This window comes from Aulostomus chinensis, chromosome 2 (assembly GCF_037954235.1).
Source record: "Aulostomus chinensis isolate RoL2024-O1b breed Wild chromosome 2, RoL_Achi_v1.0, whole genome shotgun sequence".
Taxonomy (NCBI): Eukaryota; Metazoa; Chordata; class Actinopteri; order Syngnathiformes; family Aulostomidae; genus Aulostomus; species Aulostomus chinensis.
In genome coordinates, this window is record NC_141321.1 from 5292969 (window position 1) to 5316991 (window position 24023).

General features: G+C 48.2%; 1 protein-coding gene across 1 annotated transcript in view; it reads right to left on the minus strand.

Annotated features, from left to right (window-relative positions):
• Nucleotides 1–8181: 8181 nt before the first annotated feature.
• The window catches only part of LOC147268865 (CD82 antigen-like), a 33025-nt gene continuing 17183 nt past the window's right edge, over nucleotides 8182–24023 (minus strand). The window contains exons 4-9 of the mRNA XM_086193231.1: nucleotides 20544–20665; nucleotides 20102–20176; nucleotides 15818–15916; nucleotides 9745–9918; nucleotides 9580–9663; nucleotides 8182–9289 (exon numbers count right to left, since the gene is read on the minus strand). Coding sequence (XP_086049357.1) covers nucleotides 9212–9289; nucleotides 9580–9663; nucleotides 9745–9918; nucleotides 15818–15916; nucleotides 20102–20176; nucleotides 20544–20665 — 632 coding nt within the window. The 3' untranslated portion in view covers nucleotides 8182–9211. The remainder of the gene's footprint in view (nucleotides 9290–9579; nucleotides 9664–9744; nucleotides 9919–15817; nucleotides 15917–20101; nucleotides 20177–20543; nucleotides 20666–24023) is intronic.

Genomic DNA, 24023 nt, shown 5'->3' on the forward strand with positions numbered 1-24023 from the left:
TCTCTGAGAACCTCTACCCTTCCACCGGCTCTCCCCTGGGGTTGCGCTCACCTCTCCTGTACATCTCGACACAAACAGCTGCAGAAGTCAGTGTGGAAACAGACAAATCATTAAGTTTGTCAGTCTGGTGAAGCGCGGGGAATGAGATCATGGCGCCGTGGTGAATGACCTGGTCACTCGGTGTAAGGAGTCCTATCTAGAACTCAGCGTGTCCAAAACCAAGGACACGGGAACTGATCTAAGTGAGTCTGCACCTGGTCCCAAGAGGTTGAACCAGTAGAAAGTTCAAAAGCCTATGGACTGTTCTGGACCATCAGTTCTGTTTTCTACCTCATGCAGAGGTTATCTATAAAAAGGTCACTTTCAATGTGTGCACATGAATGATGACAAAGTTGAACACCTCTTTTATTGAGGCAGTTCCTGTTGTTGTACGGTTTGCTAACCCTGACCTGGTTGAGCGTCAACAAGCTGGGTTGACTTGTCACTGTTGCTGGTAGGTGAGGGGGGGTGTTCCGCGTCTTGTCTGTGAGTCATCTGACCGTCCCGTCCTGAGGAGGCTCCATCAGGCAGGACTCTGATGACCCTCCTCTCTATAGAGGGTTTGGGCTTCTGCCCTCAGGTAGAAGGTTCAGAGCTCCCACCCACAGGACCTCACGGCACCAGCGCTCCTTTGTACGTACTGACATCAACATGCTGAATTTGCTCAAATGATGCCACCTTTGAACTTTCTGCTTCTGGGCACACTGGACTTTTGGACTGTTGCTCATGGTGACCTCTCTGTGGCGCTCTTGCTCTGTTTGTCCTCGTCTAGCTGTGTTGTGACTGTTGTCATCCGGCGTGTAGCGTCATTGGTGGAGGGTGTCTTAAATACCTTGCTACAACAAATAAATTTGACTTTGACTTTAAAAATGTGTTTGATGGCTTTTCTCTGTGGTATGCTAACACTTACCATCCACTACCATTCATTATGCTAAGCTAACGAGAAGTCAGCTGGTCTCTGTGGGCCTCAGCTCCCTGATGCAGCACAGACAAGTGCAGGGTCTCTATCTGGGGTCTCTATTGGTCGGGCTCACAGAGTCTGGCTATTAATACCTCGTTAAAGTGCTGAGGTATTTCTATTCTTTACCGTCCATAAGTGGTCATGTCAACACAAGAAAAACAAACCCCTTCTCTCTCCACATACCTCGCACTCACAGATGGATGCTCAAGTCCCCACAGATGAGGCAGGTATACGGAGGACACCACGTGTGGAGCTGCGCCAAAGACTTCTGCTCCAGGCAGCATGTTGACTACGAGCTGGAGAGATGTGGGAGTGTCCTCCACTGAAACTCGGTGTTCGTGTTAATGGTACACATGGTCTCTGTTACGCAAGTGTGAGTCGGCTACATGTGTGGGGCCACCGTCAAAGAAGCTGCTCTTACCAAAAGCTGCAAACATGATGATCCCTAGAAGCCAGATCTCGATCTGGAGGTCGGAACTCTCTCGAGGTCTGAAGGGAGCAAAATATTACTCTAAGAAATACCCCCCCCCCCCCCCCGCAGGGACTTTCTTTTAGTGTTTCATCGTTAAATAAGAGAAAATTAAGAAGAAACATCACGCTTCAGTTAAATCAGTTAAATGCTTGTTGAATCAAACGCTATTGAGGTTAAAGTGAACTGACAAAAATGGATTTTTGTACCTCCAGAATGCAGGAAGGGCCTTCTACGCATAGTTAGCCTGAAGCTCATGGAGACTGATGGCTAGCAACAGTAGATCTGTCCAAAAGTGTTGGTTAACAAACAACAATCCATCATCTGGAATAATCCACATTTTCTTGGTCCATAAGCATGCTAACGAGCTAAAAAACGACGAACAACAACAATTCCAGTTTTGAGAAGGGGTGAAGGAGTGTGAGCGCTGACTGTGCCAGCTGGTCATGCTTGGCGCTCCCGTCATGTCAAGAGGGCTGACATACAGTCTTGTCCAGATTTTTGTCCTGTGTGAGGATGTACTTGAAGAAAACACCACTTCTGGAACAAAGCTTGATAACTCCGAGTTCTTTTAGAAATGCTTTGTAAATATCTGCTGCATTTGCATTTTGATGGTATTTTATGTCTTCAGTCATTACACACGAAAGTCATATGATCATTTGGCCTCTACAAGCTTAAGGATGCTAGAGAAAGTAAATATTCAAACATTCTACGAACTGTAGCGCTCAGACAGGCACATGCAACATGTCTTGCCAGTTTGCCACCCATCTTCCTCTCCCTTGCACCCTTGTCTTAGAACTGCTGGTTACCAGTACTGGATTCTGTGGACTCACACCACCCCCTGGTGGACTGAACAGGAACTGCAGGTGTGTACCAGTGGTGATGGAACCCTATTGGAAACCATCCCTCCATCCCTCCATGTTCTCCCTCTTCTCCTGTTGAGGGTGGTGGGGGTGGAGCCTATCCCAGCAGCCTTCCCCCTGGACAGGTCACCAGTCCATGGCAGGGCCAACACATAGAGACAGACAACCATTGGCTCTCCCAGCCACGCCTACGGTCAATTTAGAGTCTGGATTAACCTGGTCCCTCTTGATGTCTTTGGACTGTGGAGGAAGCTGGAGTACCAGAGAGAACCCAGCAGGAACAGGGAGAACATGGAGACTCACCCAGAAAGACCCCGTGCTGCAGCCGGGGCTCCACCCACAACCTTCTTGATGGGGGGCCGCAGTGAGGACCACTGCTCCACCCACAACCTTCTTGCTGGGGGCCACAGGGAGGACCACTGCTCCACCGGGCCGCCTCTTCACCAAATCCCACTGTTTGCTTATTTGTTAATGCTAACCTAGTGTTAACTCATTAGCAGGAGGAGGGACTTGGAATTTTGTGATTAACTACAGTCAGCATGAACATTTCTGCTGCTCTGTTAGTTGTGGAGGTCCTGGAGAGGCTTGGTGATTTAACAACGTAGAGTCAAGATGAGTACAGTTGACCTCCAGGCTTATTTCCCTGGGTCAGATGCTGCTGCAGCTTTGGTCATGTGATCATTCTCACAGAAACAACTGGAACGACGTCTCAGCTCCCTCCGTCTTTTACCAACACCTTCAGAAGAAGACAGGCGCTCTAAGCGGGCCAAGACTTCTTTTCTCCGATACAGGAGCGAAGAACAATCGGCTACCAACAAGACCGATGGTGTGTTTTTCATCGGGGCACATTTCTCTTGATTACAATCCCAAAAGTCCTCAGGTTCTACCAGGGATTTAGCAGAGATGCTTTGATGGACTGGGATTTGTATCAAGTGAAGCTCTAATAAATTAACACCTGAATACATGATGGTGCATATCGAATTGTTCATAGGAACACTTTTCAAAAGGGTTCCACAAAACCCAATAGAGATGTTGTCTGAACCGTACATTGAATTCATTTACATTAACTTATTCACTTTGTGTCTGTCAGCTGAAGTGATGTCCTTGCCTCTCCTGGAGGGAATTTGAAATCTCACCAGGATTTCATTAATATTACTTCTTGTTCGTGAGATGGAAGTTCGCTCATCAAGCATCACATTTTTCTTGCTCCAGGCTTCAGACTTATTAACAAAAACGGAGGGAAGGTGAATAAAAATACAAATTCATGGAGGACATGAGATGACGAGTAAACACCTGCAGCCTGGACGAGGCCTCCAATGAAGAGATGTGGAGGAAAAGAAACAAGAACAGACGATGCGATATGACCGTCAACAGTTTACAAGAAATGGTTAAAAAATGGTTGAAATCAAGGTGCAGCACCAGTGTAGTCCAGCAGAGGGCGATCCAGGTGCTGTGTTGGAGCACAGCGGCTTTGAGGCTTGGTTGCCTGACTACAAGGTGGAGGTGAAAGTATTTTTACTCAAATACTAGACTGAAATGTCGGGGTGCAGTAATATTTGACTGGAATATTTGCATTTTAGGAGATGTTGTACTTTTACTTTGCTACATTTCAAAGGAAACATTGTACTTTTACTCCACTGCATTCATCTGAAGCCGAGAGGTTCCAGACAACTCACGCACTGTAACGTGACGGTGGTCCTGAGGCCAGCCACTGGAGAGACGATGTCTTTTCCACGTTTCAGTTTGGAACAGTATTTATTGAAAAAGCAGAGACCAGCAATGTCGAGAAAATTACCACAACAACTAAATTACTGTCATCAGACCTGAATATCTGCCACACACGGAATCCCTCACCCTGCAGAGACCTGCTGGCCACGGGGAAAAGTGGGACATGTCCCGAACGGCTGGTCCAGCAAAAAGAGTCCAAAAGAGGTTTTTTTGTTTTTTAAGAGGCCTGTATAATTTGTGATATACGCGATTATCTTTTAACAAGGTCGCACCGTAGCAGCCTACAGAATGACGTCACAGAGCAAGCAACATGCACAGCATGCTGGGCCAGCCTCTCTCTCTCTCTCTCTCTCTCTCTCTCTCTCTCTCTCTCTCTCTCTCTCTCAGGGAGGCTGTCCCCTGCGTGTTTACAGGACTGTGGGTGTCGGTGTATCTGGCTGTCCGTATCTCAATCAGCCTGAAATCCCAACATCACCCTTCAATGGTCACGGCAGTTCACAATACAAACAACCGGAACTACACCCTTTAACAAAAATGGAGGCGGTGTCAGGGGGGTGAATAAAAATGAACTCAAATCACAAAATAATAAATCGACAGGACTCACACACCGCGGCTAACAACACCACAGGACAAACCCAGTGTGCTGCTAGAACTTCCATCGGAACCGAGAACCCTAACCCGTCCACGCCTCTGGCTCCCCGCTCCTCTGAGACCGAGTCCAGCGACGGTGGCTTCACCTGCAGCGAGTTCACGCCCCACCGCCTCCACCTGCTCCCCCAGGGCCAGGCTTGGCCCCGCCCCTCTCTATGATGCGTGTTGCAGATCGCAGCCAGCCAGAGACTTTCTGCACTGGTGATTTTTTTTTAAAGGCAGCCCGACCCACTTGCATTTTACCCGAACCCGAACCCGGCCTGAACCCGTGGATCCCGTCGGGTTTGTCGATTTGCCGTTGAGAACTCGACCTGTCTGACCTGAGAATGGCCTAATTTTGCTGAAATCTGATTGGCTGTTCGGCTCTCATTCCGACTCAGTCAGCGTGAACGTGATGGATGGAAACAAAGGAGACAGGTGAGAACGAAATGGGTGGAGCCGACAAGATGAGCTTAAAGAAAATAAGGCTGCTACACCGTCTGGTTTTGACTCAGTCCACCATGTGGGTCGACATGACCCAGGACAGGGATTCGCACCTTAAGTGACCTGACATGACACCTGTGCAGCTCCTCTCCTGGGCTGAGTTGGGGCCCAGCAGGTCCCTGCACCACTCACATTTGTTACATGGAAATTGAGAGGTGTGAGGGGGACCTCTCCAGTCCACGTCCTGGTTGATGAAGTCACTCTGAGCGTCACGTATTCATGAATCATCAGCTGGCCTATGGAGCTGCTCTCACCTCTTGTTTATCCTCAGAGACCCCCAGGAGGAACGGTCAGATTCCTCTACTCCTTTGTGGGGGTTTTGTTTCAATCCACAGCTTCAGTCTGAGTCTCCCTCCTGCCTTGGATGGAAGCTGCAGTTCAAACGTTCCAGGACGCGTGTCAGGGCGAGGCTCGCTCTGACACGCGTCCTCTGTCAAACAAGACTCCAACTGTGAGCGATGTTGACATGTGGTTGTGTTTAAGAACAGAAACTTCCAAACAGCAACGTCAAGAGAGACCCCTGATAAAAGCTCTCTACTATGAGCTAAATCCATCCAGCTCCTCCTGGAGCTGCAGCCTGAGCTGCTGCTCCTCCTGCTGGACTGTCTCACCGCATCGCTGGCTCTCTCACAGAAGCTCCATCCTCCAGAAAACAGAAGGCTCCAGAGGAGGTGCAGAGGGTGGTCTGAGTCTCGGGAGGAGGTGCAGAGGGTGGTCAGAGTCTTGGGAGGAGGTGCAGAGGGTGGTCTGAGTCTCGGGAGGAGGTGCAGAGGGTGGTCAGAGTCTTGGGAGGAGGTGCAGAGGGTGGTCTGAGTCTCGGGAGGAGGTGCAGAGGGTGGTCAGAGTCTCCGGAGGAGGTGCAGAGGGTGGTCTGAGCCTCGGGAGGAGGTGCAGAGGGTGGTCTGAGTCTCGGGAGGAGGTGCAGAGGGTGGTCAGAGTCTCGGGAGGAGGTGCAGAGGGTGGTCAGAGTCTCGGGAGGAGGTGCAGAGGGTGGTCAGAGTCTCCGGAGGAGGTGCAGAGGGTGGTCTGAGTCTCGGGAGGAGGTGCAGAGGGTGGTCAGAGTCTCCGGAGGAGGTGCAGAGGGTGGTCAGAGTCTCCGGAGGAGGTGCAGAGGGTGGTCTGAGCCTCGGGAGGAGGTGCAGAGGGTGGTCAGAGTCTCCGGAGGAGGTGCAGAGGGTGGTCTGAGTCTCGGGAGGAGGTGCAGAGGGTGGTCAGAGTCTCCGGAGGAGGTGCAGAGGGTGGTCAGAGTCTCCGGAGGAGGTGCAGAGGGTGGTCTGAGCCTCGGGAGGAGGTGCAGAGGGTGGTCAGAGTCTCGGGAGGAGGTGCAGAGGGTGGTCTGAGCCTCGGGAGGAGGTGCAGAGGGTGGTCAGAGTCTCGGGAGGAGGTGCAGAGGGTGGTCTGAGCCTCGGGAGGAGGTGCAGAGGGTGGTCAGAGTCTCCGGAGGAGGTGCAGAGGGCGGTCTGAGCTTTGGGAGGAGGACTGCAGGAGCAGCAGTGAGTGTCTGCCTCCAGTGTGGGAGGTCCTCCACCATCATGGGCTCCTCGTCTGACTGGTTGTTGACTAATTCCTGCTTCAGCTGTGGAGACGTGGACACCAGGTCTGTCTTCTGTCTCAGGTGCTTGTCCTCAGTGGTCTTCTTCACCTCCTCACCTGCTTCTTCATCAGGGCCCCTGGAGCAGGAAGCGGGTCCTCCTCTCTAACTCCTCATGTTCTAAACGCTCTGCCTCATGCTTTTTAAACTTGTAACAGCGTTCTTGGTGTTTAATCAAACGGTCGAGGATGAGAACGTGTTTGTTCTGACCTCCACTTTTTACCAGTCAATGCACCTCCAGCCGCCGCCCCGCCCCCGACCAGCCTCACCCTTTCACCCCCGTCCCTTCAATCACTCTCTGGCCTGTGACCCTCTCTTGAACATCAGTGATGGCAGCAGTGACACAAGCAAGCGGCGGCTGAACAAATATCTGAGAGTGGCCCGTCGCTCGTCAGGTTTTAGGAGCTGAGACTCTCTCCTGCCATGGCTGAGTGCAGGTGTGAGGTCTGCGAGGAGACTCATCAGTTCTGATGGCGACGTATGAGCTCTGAGCACGGCGTAGCCCCGGGCTGCTGTTCTTACAGGGCCGGTTCTGTCGGCGGGGCTCGGATCATGAAGAGACACGAAGAAGTCCCCTCTGTGTTTTTGAGGCCACCTGAGACTCTGCTGCTCTAACACACTGAGCTGAGTAGAGAACCGTGTTAGCTCATAGCAACCCTCAGCAGGCCACTGCTACTTCCTCACTCACCTGTCCATCACACAATCATTGAGCTATCAATCATACACCTGCCTATCATGTAATCATAGACCTGTCCATCAAACGTCATGACTACAGGGTTTTCAACGGTCCAGATATTTTGACTGTTATCACCCGGCGACTCAGTTCCTTCTGCAGGAGCCTCATCAAGGATTTTACTGGCCAAAGTTCATGCAGGTCTTTCTTCTGGCTCACCGATGAGCCGTGTCCTGGACCGGATCTCCTCGTATCCTGGATCTGTGCCCTGGATCTCAGCTCTGCTCTTGATTCTATCTCCATCCTCTCCAGATACAACCTGGATAAGAATTTGATCCATCGTCCTGTGAACCAGACAAGAGGAGCTGGCTGCTAGTTAGCTTAGCACAATGAATCGCAGTGAATGGGAAGTGTTAGCATAGCTCAGTCAAAAATCAAACACAAGATCCTCCAGAAACATAAATGGCGTCCGTGCTGGGGAGGGTGATGTGTCCCTGGACGGGTTCACTCGTCTGTCACACTGCCTCTTCCAGCGCAGGCTCCACAGATGCCTCGCTGAAGTTAAAGAGACGAAGTCGGCAACTTTCCTGCAGTTGAACAATGTCCCAAGGCAGAAGTGCCGTGTGACACTGCTGCCTCTGCCTCGTTTTATTTTGACCGCATTCCCTACATGTCGAAGCAACACACACGCACGCACACACACACACACACACACACACACACTACTGTAATCAGTTTATTGGCAGAATGAAACAGAATGAATGTTGTGAGTTCACGCGTCCCAATCCAGCTCACCAGCAGAAACCATCAATCAGACACAGACGCCCCCTCGGGCTTCTGTTTCAGGGTTAATTGGATGTTTTTCCAGACTTTACATAGAAATGAAACAGGTGGATTCATCTCAACATTATAAAATACAACACAAAGTTACAATTGTACACAAATGAACTTCAAATTATTTGCTGTATGAACTAATTTTCATGGGTTTCTTATCTGCTGTAAAACAGAGCCTCGGCCAGTTGTTTATCAAGAGGTTACAGAAACAGTTCACATCTCAAACACGGCACCTTGAGGGTTAAACTGTGGTAGAAAGTGACAGCCACCTTTAAAAAGAAGTCAATTATAAACTGCAATCGATACCTTTGGAAATCAAGTACCACAAATGACTCTTTAGTATCTCATCACAACTATTATTTCCAGAATTAAGAAAAACCTGAAAACCACCTTTAAAAAATTCAAGGAGGAACCAGTTTCCAAAGACGACCCTGGCAATGTTTGGGATTCAAATTCACACAAAAATAATGACTAAAATTATATACAAAGTACTAAAAACATTTTACAAGAACTCAAAATGCTGGTGTATTAAAAACACACACATAGAGCAAACACTGTCGCCCACATCAGCCGTCCTGCAGGTCAGGGTTCCACGCCGCCACCACGCCTCATCTCTCACTCCCCTCATCCTTTCCATTCCTTTCCCTGATCCAATTTCTCTCCACACATTTTCCGCGTCGCTCCCTGATCCACAGCTCAAACTAAAAAGTCTCTAAAGTGCACCAAGGAAAACTGGACTGTCAAATAGAGATGGAAGTGCCTCAAAAGAAGAAGAATACAACAAATACAGAGCAAACACACATTATTTTACATTTGGACCAAATGTTTCACCAAATACAGGGTAGAAAAAATGCATGAGTTTGACTGTTCCCGTTTGTGCGCGTCCTCAGTTGGAGACGGTAACTGGGTCTGCTGGTCTTTAGTACTTCGGCACTTTGGTGTAGTCCTCCGTGTGGATGTTCTTGCACAGGCAGATGGACAGGATCATTCCCAGAAGCTGTCAGACACAAACGCCAAACTTTCATGAGTTCACACAAACACAATATTGACTTCCTAAGGTGAACATTTCCACGTGGAGCAGGGTTCAGCTCCGCCAGCACCACGGGCGGCTCAAGCCAAGGGTATCAGCTGAGCCCGGCTTGCTGCGGTGCTGATGTGAGCTGCATGATTGACACAAGTGCCTTTAACGCGGTGGCCACACTGACGCCGTGACGGACAGCTGTCAGAAACAGCTCTCAACCGACATGCTGACATTCAGGATGAGTCGGGAGCAGAAGTGTGGAGTACCTCGATCAGAGCCACCCCCAGGCAGATCCCCAGAACCACACCGATGTTGGTGAGGAGCCAACTCTCCACGCTGGCGGCGCAACCCTGATGAGCACACGGGCAGGTTAATCCAACGGCGCCAAGAATCAAGCTGTCACTTCAGGTCAGAGCGACGGAACCACTCACCGTGTCATACACGGGCCACTCCGGTGTCGGAGCTTCACAGAACCCGCTGTCGGAGAAGTTGCCGGGGCTGAGGGAGACGTTCTGGCAGGAGCAGGGAAACAGCAGCTGAGAGCTGTTGACGATGACCATGTTTCCATTCCAGTCCTGGCGACCGTTCCAGCCACAGCACTCCATCTGCAGAGACAGAGGACCAGAGGGGAGTGACCAGCAGCCCCCAGACCCTCAGGGGGGTTTGGGACAGAAACGGTCCCTCCAGACATCAGGACATGAACTCTGCTGGTGACTTTGATGGCCATTTTTCAGCCTCCAGATGAGATTTGAACACAAATAAGCAACAGTAGAAACAGGCGCTCTCCCTCTCTCTCTCACTCACAGGCAGCCCCAGTGACTCCCTCTCTCTCTCTCCCTCTCTCTCTCTCACTCACAGGCAGCCCCAGTGACTCCCTCTCTCTCTCTCCCTCTCTCTCTCTCTCTCTCACTCACAGGCAGCCCCGGTGACTCCCTCTCTCTCTCTCCCTCTCTCTCTCTCACTCACAGGCAGCCCCAGTGACTCCCTCTCTCTCTCTCCCTCTCTCTCTCTCTCTCTCACTCACAGGCAGCCCCGGTGACTCCCTCTCTCTCTCTCCCTCTCTCTCTCTCACTCACAGGCAGCCCCAGTGACTCCCTCTCTCTCTCTCCCTCTCTCTCTCACTCACAGGCAGCCCCGGTGACTCCCTCTCTCTCTCACTCACAGGCAGCCCCAGTGACTCCCTCTCTCTCTCTCTCGCTCTCTCCCTCTCTCACTCACAGGCAGCCCCAGTGACTCCTCTCCGCTGCCCCAACACACACACACACACACACGTTAAATATTAGAATGTGTGTGTGTATTTGTAACAACCTGTTCAACACACCATCCCTAAAGTTTGTAACCTAAAATAAGGGTGGAATTGTCTCACAGACAAAGACATCCAAAGTCCTGAACCCGTCAATCATCTCCAGCTCTCAGACTGTAACAAAATGACCTCAGCAGTTACTCACCTACTCTCATTACAGCTCCAAACAAGACCCGCACGGATCCTGGTAACTAAAAGAATCTCATTGGTCCATCACACAACCGTCACAGACAATAACAACCGGTGATATTTCTTCTGTCTCAAACATCTCCAACGGCTCAATTGTAATAGGGTGGATGTTCACCCATCACTTGACACATCCAACAGCAAGAACAAACGCACCTGGCAATCGACTGAAACAATAAAACAGGTCACTGATTTTGGTCTTGGCGATGGTTGGCGGCTACAACACCTAACCGCCAGAGAACACACACTTGACTCACCAGTCACCATCCTTACGCTGGTATTGACCTCTTCTTAACCAGGAACCAACCACACAAGATATCACTAATTCAGAATTCCCCCCATCGTTATCGCAGGCCGTGCTCCAGTCACATGCTAAAGGGACGCTGCCAATCAGCCCGAACACACGACGAGATGGCGATTCAACACATCCCTCCTGACAGGTCCAGACTTCCATGGTTATTTTAAGAGAGAGTGGGAAACAGGCAAGGCAGTTTGGAGGGGGAATAACTGCATTTACCATCAATAAAAAGAAGAAAGACAAGAGAAAACCAAACAACTAGAAACATGGAGCACAGATAAACATACAGAGGAAACCACACCTGAATAAGAAAATATCAGCTTCAACTCAATTTCAGTTCCACATTCGCAGAAACACAAGAAAATTTCAATCACAGCAACAAATCTGGTCAATATCTGGCGAACCAAATCAAACGGAATAAAGAAAAGCTACAATGTGCACCATTCAGGACTCAGCAGGGAAGCCTTCACCCCAAGAAATAAATCAAATATTCAGAAATCATGATGCTGATCAATATTCACTGAGAAAGGAGCCAAAACTGAAGGACCTCAATTCATTTCTCAACCGTGTCCAGCTTCCACATCTCAGCACAGATCAAGTCAACAGACTGGACCCAGTAAAGAACTCTCCACTGCTCCCAATCCAGTGCCAAACAATGAAGCACCAGGCCTGCTGAGCTCTACAAACACTTCCAGCCCATCTCCCCCACTCTTCATGAAAGCAAGAACTGAAATTCAACAAATTCCAAGATTCCCAACACACATGAACTCAGCTGCAGTTTCACTCCTCCCAAAACCCAATAAAGATCCAACCTACTGTTGAATTCATGTCCAATGTCCTTAATCAAAGTTAGAGTCCTCCCGTAATCCAGCCAGATGGGCTTCAGGAACGACAGACGAGCCTCCACGAACACACGTCGGCGCTTCCGAGTCATTTATTACTCATCACCTCAACAGGAAGACGCCATCACAGCCACTTCAGATGCAGGAGAAGCATTCGACCGAGCTAACTGGAAGTTTCTACTCCCACATTGGGGAATCATTCATCAACTGGATCGAGATTCTTTACTCTGCACCTTCAGCCACTGTCACCACAAATGGACCAGCGTCACCGAGCTTCACCTGACATGGGGGGACCAGGCAAGGATGCCCACTCCCTCCCTCCCATCTTTACTGAACCATGAGCTGCAGCCACACGCCGGAATCCAAACACTGCAAAAACAACATAAGAGCCGTTTCTATGCCGACGACATCTTATTCTTCCTACACAGCCGTTAAAATGATGAATCTTCCTGAGATGAAGACCTCTTCTCAATGACTCCCACCCAGCCCCCCCTCACCTGCTTAAAATCCTCAAATTCTGCTGGAAAAACAAAACACCAGGGATCGAGCTCACGACTCTCCAAAAACCAAAGCCACAAGGAGGTTTAGAGGCACCACATCTCTATCAGTACTTAGTACTCTATCAGCTCCAGGATATATACACAATAGTATACACACACCTCAGTCACTCAGGCCACACCTGGTTAGACACAGAACAAACTCTGTTAAGACACTCAAATCTCAGACATCCCATTTGTCAGCCCGTCCATCAAACGCCATCCATGTTTCGATGCAGTAACGATGGCTTCAGCTCTGACAGCCTGCTGGAAACTTCACCAATTCACGAACTCCTCCTCTGGGCCATCTAATTTCACCCCATCTGGAATAACCCTGACTTCCTGAGTAACAAAAAACACTCAACTTTTACACATGGGCTGAAAGGGGCATTGCACATCTTGGTGTGATGCTCTTTCTCCCTGGTCTCATTGGCCCACCAGGTCCAGGACTACGGCGTTGGGAACTACCAATATCTGAAATAGCTACAATTTAAATCATCTGTTAAATCAAAAATCAAAATCAGAGCCAGAAATCTGCATCTTCCCTCTGCAACCGCAGATTTAATTGATATTCCCTCCCCGAAGAACTCCTCCCATCTCACATCTTAGAAACACCCTATCTGATGAGACAGGTACCCTGGATGGCACCACCCTGGCCCCCAGCACCACCGTAGGAACCTAGCAGTTCTCTTTGACCAGGACCCTTTAACTCCCACATTCAACAAACCTCCAGGACGCCTTCTTCCATCTACGTAACATCGCTAAGATCAGACACATCCTGGCTCAAGAAGATGCAGAAAAACTAGTCCCTGCTTTTGTCACTTCCAGGCTGGATTACTGCACCTCCCTCCTACCAGGCTGGACTAATAAGTCCCTAAAGACTCTCCAGCTGGTCCAGAACGCTGCTGCCCCCCTGACTAGAACTGGTAGCAGAGACCAGGTCTCTCCTGGACTGCTTCTCTGGATGGCTCCCTGTCAGATTCAGAACAGAATTTAAAATTCTTCTTCTACCATCAAAGTCCTCAACAGTCAGGCTCCTTCATCCCTGACAGAGCTCCTAGTCCCCTACGATCCAGCTAGAACCCTTCACTCCCAGGATGCAGGGTTCCTGCTGGTTCCTAGAGTTCTAACAGTAGAATGGAGCCAGAGCCTTCAGCTATCAGTCTCCTTCATCCCTGACAGAGCTCCTAGTCCCCTATGATCCAGCTAGAACCCTTCACTCCCAGGATGCAGGGTTCCTGCTGGTTCCTAGAGTTCTAACAGTAGAATGGAGCCAGAGCCTTCAGCTATCAGGCTCCCCTCCTGTGGAACCGTCTCCCAGTTTCAGTCCAGGACCCAGACCCCCTCTCTAGGTTTAAGAGCAGACTTAAGACCTCCTTGTTGATCAGGCTTATAGTCAGGACTGCTTAGGCTGGCCCTTAGATCTGCTGCTATAGGCTCAGACTGCTGGGATCTCCCATGATGCACTGGGCTTCTCTCTCCTCCTCCTGTCCTCAGACGTGTTCCTAACTCCTCTTCTTCTCCCCTCATCCCAGATCCTGGTGCTGCTGGAGGAGGCTCCAGACCTGAAGAGGCTCCAGCTGCCACCCGTAGCTCCACCTGCTCACGTCCCCGTCTGTCCATCAGTCTCTCCTCCTTTCTCTCTCTCTTTATCTCTGTCCCTCTCTTTCCTTCTGTCTCTCTGTCCTCCTCCATTCTCTGTCTCTGTCTCTGTCCTGCTCTCCTGCTCTCTCTCCGTCCCCACTGATCCTGGATCTGCTCCACCTTCCTGCTGGTAAAGGAAGGTTCTGGTGGCTGCTGTTGCAGGATGTGCTGCTGATGGAGAATTGTTGGGTGGAGGTTCATTGAAGGAGGGAGGTGCTGGACCTGCTCTACTTGGACAGAGTCAGGACAGAACTTTGGTTGGGGTTTGGTGACACACAAATAAAATTGACTTGACTCCCCAAAATACATAAAATAATATTACAGTGCACTGAATCCAGACCTGTCCATCACCCAGACGCTGACTTCTGGACCCAAATCTGTAAAACATTAATTTCATGACTAAAACAGTAACCTACAACTCATACAACATAAAAGAAGCCACGGAATTCACTGCACAGGGCAAAAATAGAACGGGTTCACGTCAGGCTCACACTCACTGCACACAATGACGCAGACATCAGAATCCACGCCACCTGCCACTGCACACCCATCAAGACTTTTGGAGAGACGTCACTCAGTCACTGTCCCACTTCCCGGGCAGCCGCGTCCCGTTACCTCCCTCACTCTGCCTACTGGGAGACTTCTCAACATTCAGTCTGGACAAAGCAAACAGCAGACTTCTTCCTCATGAAGTGGAAATCAAGGACCACCGTACCTTCGGCTCACTGGAAAACCTGCGCACAGACAACATCTCCCTGGAAAACTCATCACCCCTTCAATAAAAACAGAACCTCCATCCTTGTGGTCCCAACCAACCGATGTTTCACTCCCTGAATTCATCCGCCTTATCTTTCTTGTCTGTCTGCCAATCGACCACATGAACACCCTCACATCCAGACACGGTGTGATGTCCTGAGGGGCTGAGCATCCTCTGGTTGTGATCATCAGTCTGACGCCGTGTGATGAGACTGAGTGAATCAGAACCTACGACTCTAATGTCATAGTGGTAGCCATGGTCATGGCGCACAACGATGACACAAAACTTCCACGGAAATCATAAACAAAGGAGGCGACTGGAGAAGAAGGGAGGGCAACGTGGAACAGAAGCTTCGCCAGAGAGCTGTGCTTGCTCCAGCAGCCCTGCAACACAAGCACGGTCGTTTCTAGAGCGACTCTGTTATCGACATGCCCAGCGTACCGCACCATCAACCGCGGGAAGAGAGGAGTAGACCTGCCGCAACAAGATGCAGACAGAAAGGTTGGTCAAAAAACATGGATCCACTTGATTAAAATGATCAATAACAGCAGCCGCTGTCGATCCTGAGTCTCCAGGATGATCCCATATTTGTGACACTGAGGTCAAGATGTGCCGCCCCTGGTAAAGGCCATCTTGGACCTTTTCTCACATTGGTACCAGTTACCACTGGGACCAATAACCAGAAAAAAAATCAGGGGGAGAAGATGTGAATTTTTTCGATTCATGGATCAGGTTGAACCATTTTAACTGTACGGAAAAAATGTCTTTTCTCATTTTTTTTGAAGAATTTCCAGACTTATTTCAGAGGAAGAGGAGCATTTCTGTTATTTTTGTACTGACAGCAGAAGTAGCAGCAGCAGTGGTAGTAGTAGTAGTAGTAGTAGTAGTAGTAGTAACAGTTCATTGTAGTATTTCTGCAGATGAGCGGTTCTACTCACATTCCTCTGGATGAAGTCCCAGGCCTGCTCGGTGGTCGAGTTGTTGCCTGGGTAGTTACTCAGCACCTTGGATACGATCTTGGACATTTCCTCATTTAACTGAAAGAAAAAAAGGTTTGCAGTGTTGATGGAGTGGATCTCACAGGACGCACAGGAAGAGGCTGCGTGTCCACAGGCGGTCCATGGGTGAACACACGGGAGCAAAACCGCTGCAAAACCAATCGACTCCAGCCAGCTGACACCGCCTCTGCTAGCAGAGCCCCGTTGTCGCTCACATCATCATTCCTATTGTTTGACACCGACTGGAGCACAAGGACGCTGGGGTTTCAGCGGTGACGGCAGACTGATCATCAAAACCACTGAACGGACTCAAGGAGAGAGGGATCAGTGGATCATTCACCACTTCATCAGTGGATCATTCACCACTTCATCAGTGGATCATTCACCACTTCATCAGAGGATCATTCACCACATCATCAGAGGATCATTCACCACTTCATCAGTGGATCATTCACCACATCATCAGAGGATCATTCACCACTTCATCAGTGGATCATTCACCACATCATCAGAGGATCATTCACCACTTCATCAGTGGATCATTCACCACTTCATCAGAGGATCATTCACCACTTCATCAGAGGATCATTCACCACTTCATCAGTGGATCATTCACCACATCATCAGCGGATCATTCACCACATCATCAGAGGATCATTCACCACATCATCAGAGGATCATTCACCACATCATCAGAGGATCATTCACCACATCATCAGCGGATCATTACATCATCAGCGGATCATTCACCACATCATCAGAGGATCATTCACCACATCATCAGAGGATCATTCACCACATCATCAGCGGATCATTCACCACATCATCAGAGGATCATTCACCACATCATCAGAGGATCATTCACCACATCATCAGCGGATCATTCACCACATCATCAGAGGATCATTCACCACATCATCAAAGGATCATTCACCACATCATCAGAGGATCATTCACCACATCATCAGAGGATCATTCACCACATCATCAAAGGATCATTCACCACATCATCAGAGGATCATTCACCACATCATCAGAGGATCATTCACCACATCATCAGAGGATCATTCACCACATCATCAGAGGATCATTCACCACATCATCAGTCAAGCTACAGCAACCAAACCTGACTTTTTCAATTATGAACACGAGTGATGATAACCTGATTATGGCGACCTATCACAGGAGGCTTACTACGTTGACTAATTAAAGATTGTATTGCAATACTATTGTTAAGACTTGAAGTATTCAGGTAAAATGCAACTTTTAGCAGGACAACAGCAGCTTGAATAAACCTGGTCAGAAGCAGCCTCTCTGTTCCTCCGGGTCCGGGAACGTGCCGCCTTCACCGCCATGGAAATCATTTACCATTCCTGGCAAGCGGCTAGCGTGGCTCTCTGCAGCCACGGATACATGCCAGCTCACGAATTATTGAGATTTCTTTTTTATGCAATGCACACAACAGCCAGAACAGGACTATGATGCTAGCCGCTGTAGCAACCTGGGCTGCTGCGCACGCTTCTGCACGTTGCCTCAAAGAAATCACCGCCGTCTGCTGAAGACGTTATTAGAGGGTCGCACCAGGGCCGTGTTTCCCTCGCCATCCTGCATAATTCCTCCTGCCGTGATTTTGGCATGTCAAGTGAATGCATGAACCATAAATTCTTGAATTTCAAGGCCAGATTTCCTTTCATGTTCAGGACTTGAGTTCCACCGTAGTTCTGGATGCAGACAATCTGGGTGGCTGTTGCTAAATCTTTCAGTGGGAGAGCCGAGGAGGGGCTCCAGTGAGCGAAGCTCCGCACGGAAACACAGATTTTTCCTCTTCACAGAGCAGCAGGAGGGGAGGTTCGTGTTGAAACTCATTTTGGCAGAGCGAGCAGGAGCTTCCAGCAAAACACAAAAACCAGATCCGAGAGCTGAATTCCTCCTTCAAATGAGTTTTTTTTATTCAAATGTTTGATGCGAAGACATGCAGCTGCACCAGGAATTCACGACCACCTCTGGGCCAAGAGCTCCTCGCTTTGGTTGCTTGAGACATTTTTAAAGTACAAATCTGAAAACTATGCACAAATGCCAATGAATTAATACTACGACAGCAACAGGCGAGACAAAGAACTACGTTCTCTCGGATGTACTGTAACTGGGTTGACAGTTACAGTAACAGTACTCCTGTGAGATGACAGTACCAAGCAGACAGTGTTTCCAGTTCTATTCCTTAAGTTGTATTTCTTTGTTTTTCTTGTCCGATACATCACATTCCTGAGCCTCCAAGGGTGTAGTCCATGCATAAAGATGCTACAGATGTGGAGCTAGCAGTCGATTTAGTGGCTGGAGGACCGACAATCGTTTATTTATTCAAATTCAGAGAAAATGCCAAAAATTCTCAGCTTCTTCTGCTCCCCAAATATGAATATCTAACGTTCCTAAATTCCACCAAACAACCCGATGTTCTTGAGTCTCACTGGATCACAGTGACGCCAGAATGAAAGCTCTTCAAAGATGCTGCTGATGCAACGACGGCGGTTCCCTGTAGGTGCTTGTTTGAGCCAATCAAGTCATTGAGGGTCGTTTGTAGCGGCCTGTCTTCACAGCATTTCCTGAAATTTGATAGAATAAACGATGAATCCAAGTGCAGCAAAACCGCTTGCACCTGATTTTCCTTAATGTGGGGAATCTAAGAGAGACAAACCCCACCTAGAAGGTGTGTTCTACCTTTCAAGCACTCACAAACAGGTGTCTTGGCTTGGTGCACACACTTGAACACATTATTTCATCTTTGTCCACGTCTACAGCGAATCGATCATCGGTTATTGATACCAAATACTTGTTCAACCATCTGGTCACTGAGAAGCTCATCTAGAAGAAGAACATGTGCACTGCAGCCACTCTTGAGCTCTGACTGGGGCTTTGCCCCCAAGTGTCAGATGCAAACACAAGCGGCATGTTTACCAGCAAAGGGAAAAATCTGTCGCGCTTCATTTAGTGGGCTGGTTTTAATCCCAGTCAGAACAAAAGTCTCCTATTGGCTCTGAGTATGGAAACCAACCCACCAAATAAGTACAACAGCTTCCTTTGTTGCTACACATGCTGCTTGTATTTGAATCATTCTGGCAAACAGACAGATTTGACGTGACAAAGATTCAGTGTTGGAATTATGAAGCTGCATTAATCATTCCAGACACAAAGACACAGGAAAATCCCCCCAGCTGCTGATCGAGGGACATCTTTCCCTGTTGGGAGAAGTCAGGAACGTGCTGCTGCAGGGAAACACAGTATATATATATATATATATATACTGTGAATACAGTATATTTTCAGTATATACAGAATATATATACAGAATACAGTATTGTATACTATTGAATACAGTACTGTATTCACAGTATATATATATATATATATATATATATATATATATATATATATATATATATATATATATACTGTATTCACAGTATATATATATATATATATACACATATATATTCTGTATTCACAGTATATATATATATATATATATATATATATATATATATATATACTGTATTCACAGTATATATATATATATATATATATATATACTGTATTCACAGTATATATATATATATATATATATATACTGTATTCACAGTATATATATATATATATATACTGTATTCACAGTATATATATATATACTGTATTCACAGTATATATATGTATATATATATACTGTGAACACAGTATATATATACTGTAAACACAGTATATATATATACTGTATATACAGTATATGTATACACACAGTATATATATATATACACACAGTATATATATATATACACACAGTATATATATATATATATATATATATATACACACACAGTATATATATATATATATACACACACAGTATATATATATATACACACACAGTATATATATATACTGTGTGTATATATATATACACAGTATATATATATATATATACACAGTATATATATATATATATACACAGTATATATATAGATAGATATCTATCTATCTATCTATATATACTGTGTGTATATATATACACACACAGTATATATCTATCTATATATACACAGTATATATAGATAGATAGATATCTATCTATCTATCTATATATACTGTGTGTATATATATACACTATCAATCGATAGATAGATATGGTTTAAACTGATCTATGTGTGAGTAGGAACAGGAAGTGACATCACTTACCACATCCTTCTGGAAGTAGATGAGCGCACCAGCCACAATCTGAGCGAGGAGGATGAGCAGGAGGCAGGTGAAGTACTGAGAAGAGAGGGCGGTCAGATACAAGCTCCTCAAACTAGAACCTCTGGGGGGGGGGGGGGGGGGGGACCTACACCTGATAGCTGGATAACAAAATTAGATTTCATGTGATATCAATGTCATCCCAACTGTCAAACTTTACAACCCAGCGTGATCAATTTTTCAATTTCTCCTAATCTTAATAGTTTTATTTTCTCTGGAAATGTTTGACGTTTTGTTGTTTGGACGCAACTGAACCTGGATTATTTTGAAGTATTGGTCATTAAAGTGAACCTGCTGGTCTTACAGGTTCCAGGCGAGCGCCACACCTACATTGCTCATGATCAAGTCCAGCACACATGAACACACACATCCACGCCTCACTCACCAGGCCCAGCAGACAGCGGATCTCATAAATGGCCCCCAAGCAGCCCAGGAAGCCCATGAGCATGGAGAACGCTCCCACGCCAATCAGGATGTAGCAGGCGACCTTCACAGGTAACGAGTTATCTGCAGGGACATGGCGAGGAGACCACATGAGGTTGCACCTGTCAATCACCTGCAGCACTTTTGATTGTCATGGTTGTACTTTGCGTGCTGTTTTGATTGACAGTTTTCTGTCTTGTAACTTTAAATCTCTTGTGCAGCACTTTTGTCTCCACCTTCTGGCAGTGACAGTTATTACAATCAACTATCAAGTCTCCGATGTCGTATTTGTGGCTGTAAAATGGTGGACGCTGTGTTTCAGGCATCTCAGTCCTTCACAATAGACGCATTTGGTCTGGTGACATTCTGAAAACCTAGAAGAGGTTCAGTGACTTCAACACGCCGAGCGATCAGCTTTCATCGGCAGGTTCAGCCAGGGTGGATAAACCGCGGATACGAGGGTGTGGCTCCTCATCTCCATATGACAGAAATGTGGTTGGCAACTTAGCACGTCAGAACGTGCTGTCAGCAACAATTATCCAACAACAAAATGGAGAATGTGAAAGCGGAACAAGATAAATCAAGTGCTTGCTGCTGCTGAGGTTCTCCCCGACGGCCGGACGCTGATCAGACCAGGCAGCTGCAGCGTTTACAGGCGGCCTGAACTGAGCTCCAACACTGATGTAGTATTTCCACACAATCTTCTGAAGCGGTTGGTACCGTTCATGAAAGGAGAACTCAGAAACCTTCATCACGGTCCCGCAGGACTAAAAACAGATCCATGATGATGACGATTGCACGTGTGTGAAATCTGGTCGTCTCCTGCCTCCTCAGAAGCGACCCACGCCGCTCTGTTCACGACTGCCATCGCCTCCACAGTTGACAGAGCTCAGTTGTGTGTCGGCTGCCAGGCAGTTTGAGCCACTTACTCACTCTGCTTATCTGTTGGCCAACAGATAAGCAGAGTGATAATGACCCCCCCACACACACACACTCGCAGGACAACTTCTGACTACCGGGGCTGCTCACTCGGTTCTACATGCGTCTCTTGAATCCATCTGAGGAGCTCTCAAGTCCAGCTGTTGCTGATCCCAGTGGCTCTGGCCAGCACAGTAACATGCGTGCTGATCATGAATCAAAGAAATCAGAACCACGTGTGGCTCCATTGTTCCACTTGTGATGTGCGGTCAGGGTCCGACATGATGCAGGAAGCTAAAATAGGGCTTCTTGTACTATTCAAGCCCCGGGGTGGGATTTAGGGATGTCTTTAGCAACGGAGCGTGACGCATCAACAACCCAGGCCCCTTTCTGTTTCAAAACATCGTGTCTGCAGAGGTGCAGAGTGCCAGGAAGAGGAACTGCTACTGTGGTGAGTCCTCCTGGCCTCAAGGAAACACGGGACCCCCCGGGGACCAGTGAACCAGGACGGGCAGCTTGCAGCTTCAAACCACGAGAGAGGGGAGCTCAACAACTTCACGATGGAAAATTAGGCCGGGGGGCAGCCTTCACACACATGATTCACACGTGTGCAGTATCAGCCGGACCAACCCTGGAGCACCGCTGCTGACCTACTGCACGGATGACGCCTGGAGCCTCCCGACAGGTACCAGACCACATTCACAGAGTTCTTCCCATTTGGTTTGGAGGTGCTTGTGTCTGCTGCGGCTGCTCCAGAGCCCTGGGGTGACGGTTCTGGCTGATACCTGGAGATGCAGTCTTGGGGGGCTTTGAGAACTGTCAGCTCCATGGTCACAAATGAACAAAAGGAAACACACTCAACCCTCTCAGTGTCCCTGATCAGACCAGTATCAGCAGATGCAGGATCAGAAGTACCGGACTTGGATCAGGAGCAAAAACTGGATGGGGACAGCGGGGGCATTTCACTTCTGACTGAGGTGGAGACCGGATCCTGCTGCTGCTGCTGCGGTGACTCAGCCAAGGTTCGAGCCCCACCAGGCTGATTTCATCGCTCGCATGCTGCAGCACCAGGCAGCTGACTGATTCACCCTCCACACCCACGTGACCGCCAGGCCCGTTCCAGCATCAATACTGCTAATGTCCACACACAAAGCTAATCTGTCCACTGTACTTCATCCGTGTACCACGTGCGGTTCATGTCGCATGACCACATCCCGGACCTTGGTGAAATCCTGGACCCACGTCCCCCCCTCGCTCCAGCAGACGGGTGACGTAGCGCCGCGTGGCTCTGTGAGAGTGTAGTGGTGAGTAAGGCGGTGAGCGCACTGGGCTGATGTGATGCATGTTGATGCTGCGCAGAGCAGAAAGGACCCAGTGTCTGTGGGGAGGACACCTGCAGAGAGGCCATGGACGAGGGACACAAGCGTCCTCAGTGATGCTGCCTGGTCTGACAGCGACGACACACACACTCTCTTACTGGCTGTCACACTTTCTCAATATCCGTCTCTATATTCCTGGAGGACGGCTTGCCTCTGCATCAACTCTCAGCTCTTGTCTCTGTGTCCCCCCCCCCCTTACCCTCCTGCTCCAATGGCCCTGACGCATCAAGACAGCGTCAGAACTGAAGGCCATCGCTCGCCTTGCACCGCTCACGTCCTCAGTATGAAGACATGCAAACAGATAACGACACACACTCATCGTCCGTCACCTGGAAAAGTAAAACAACCGAACCGCAGCCTGACAGTGTAAAGACCCACGGCGTTGCTGGCTCCGCCCACACAGCAAACTCAGGCCGCTAACATTTCTGACCACAAACAGATTTATCACCTGAAACAGTAACAGTCTGAAGAAAACTAAGCGAAACATCAAAAACGGAACATTCCCGTGAGTCTGAACTGGAACCGTAATCACCTAAGCCCCGCCCACTGCACTCTGAGCAGCCGAGCCTCAGCGCAGACATTCCCAATCTCTGTCAAACGGACACAATGTGCAAACCAATCAAAAATCAAGACTTGCTGTTTTCGTAGTGTTTTGGTTGTACGGGTCTTTGAGGAACGGCTGCAAAATAACAAAACAATCACTAGTTTTTAATTCCAATCAGAAATAAAGATTTTATTTGTAAAGGCCTTTTGTCCTTTGTCAGAGAGTGAAGCTGATTCATCAAACCAATAAAAAACCCCTCAACTCTAAGGCCACGCCCACTTCTGGTCTACTTTCATAAATAGAAGCATTTCTACTGCAAGCTGACCACCAACCAATCATCTGCTCATGTGTGAGAGAAACCAAATCTCCTAACCAGCAGGTGGCGGTAGTCTGCATTCGTCACTAACAAAAGGAAGATGGATGATTATAGATCTACAGACCATCGTCAGAGCGGCACGTTGTAAGGAATAAATACGTCAAAAGGGAATTCCTAACAGACCCGACTTCTCTCTGTGGGGGAAATGAAGGCAGCGTTCAGCGTGCGACCTTCTTGACTTGTCGTTTCCTTTCCGTTTCACTTCTTGAGTTCTGATTTGCTAAT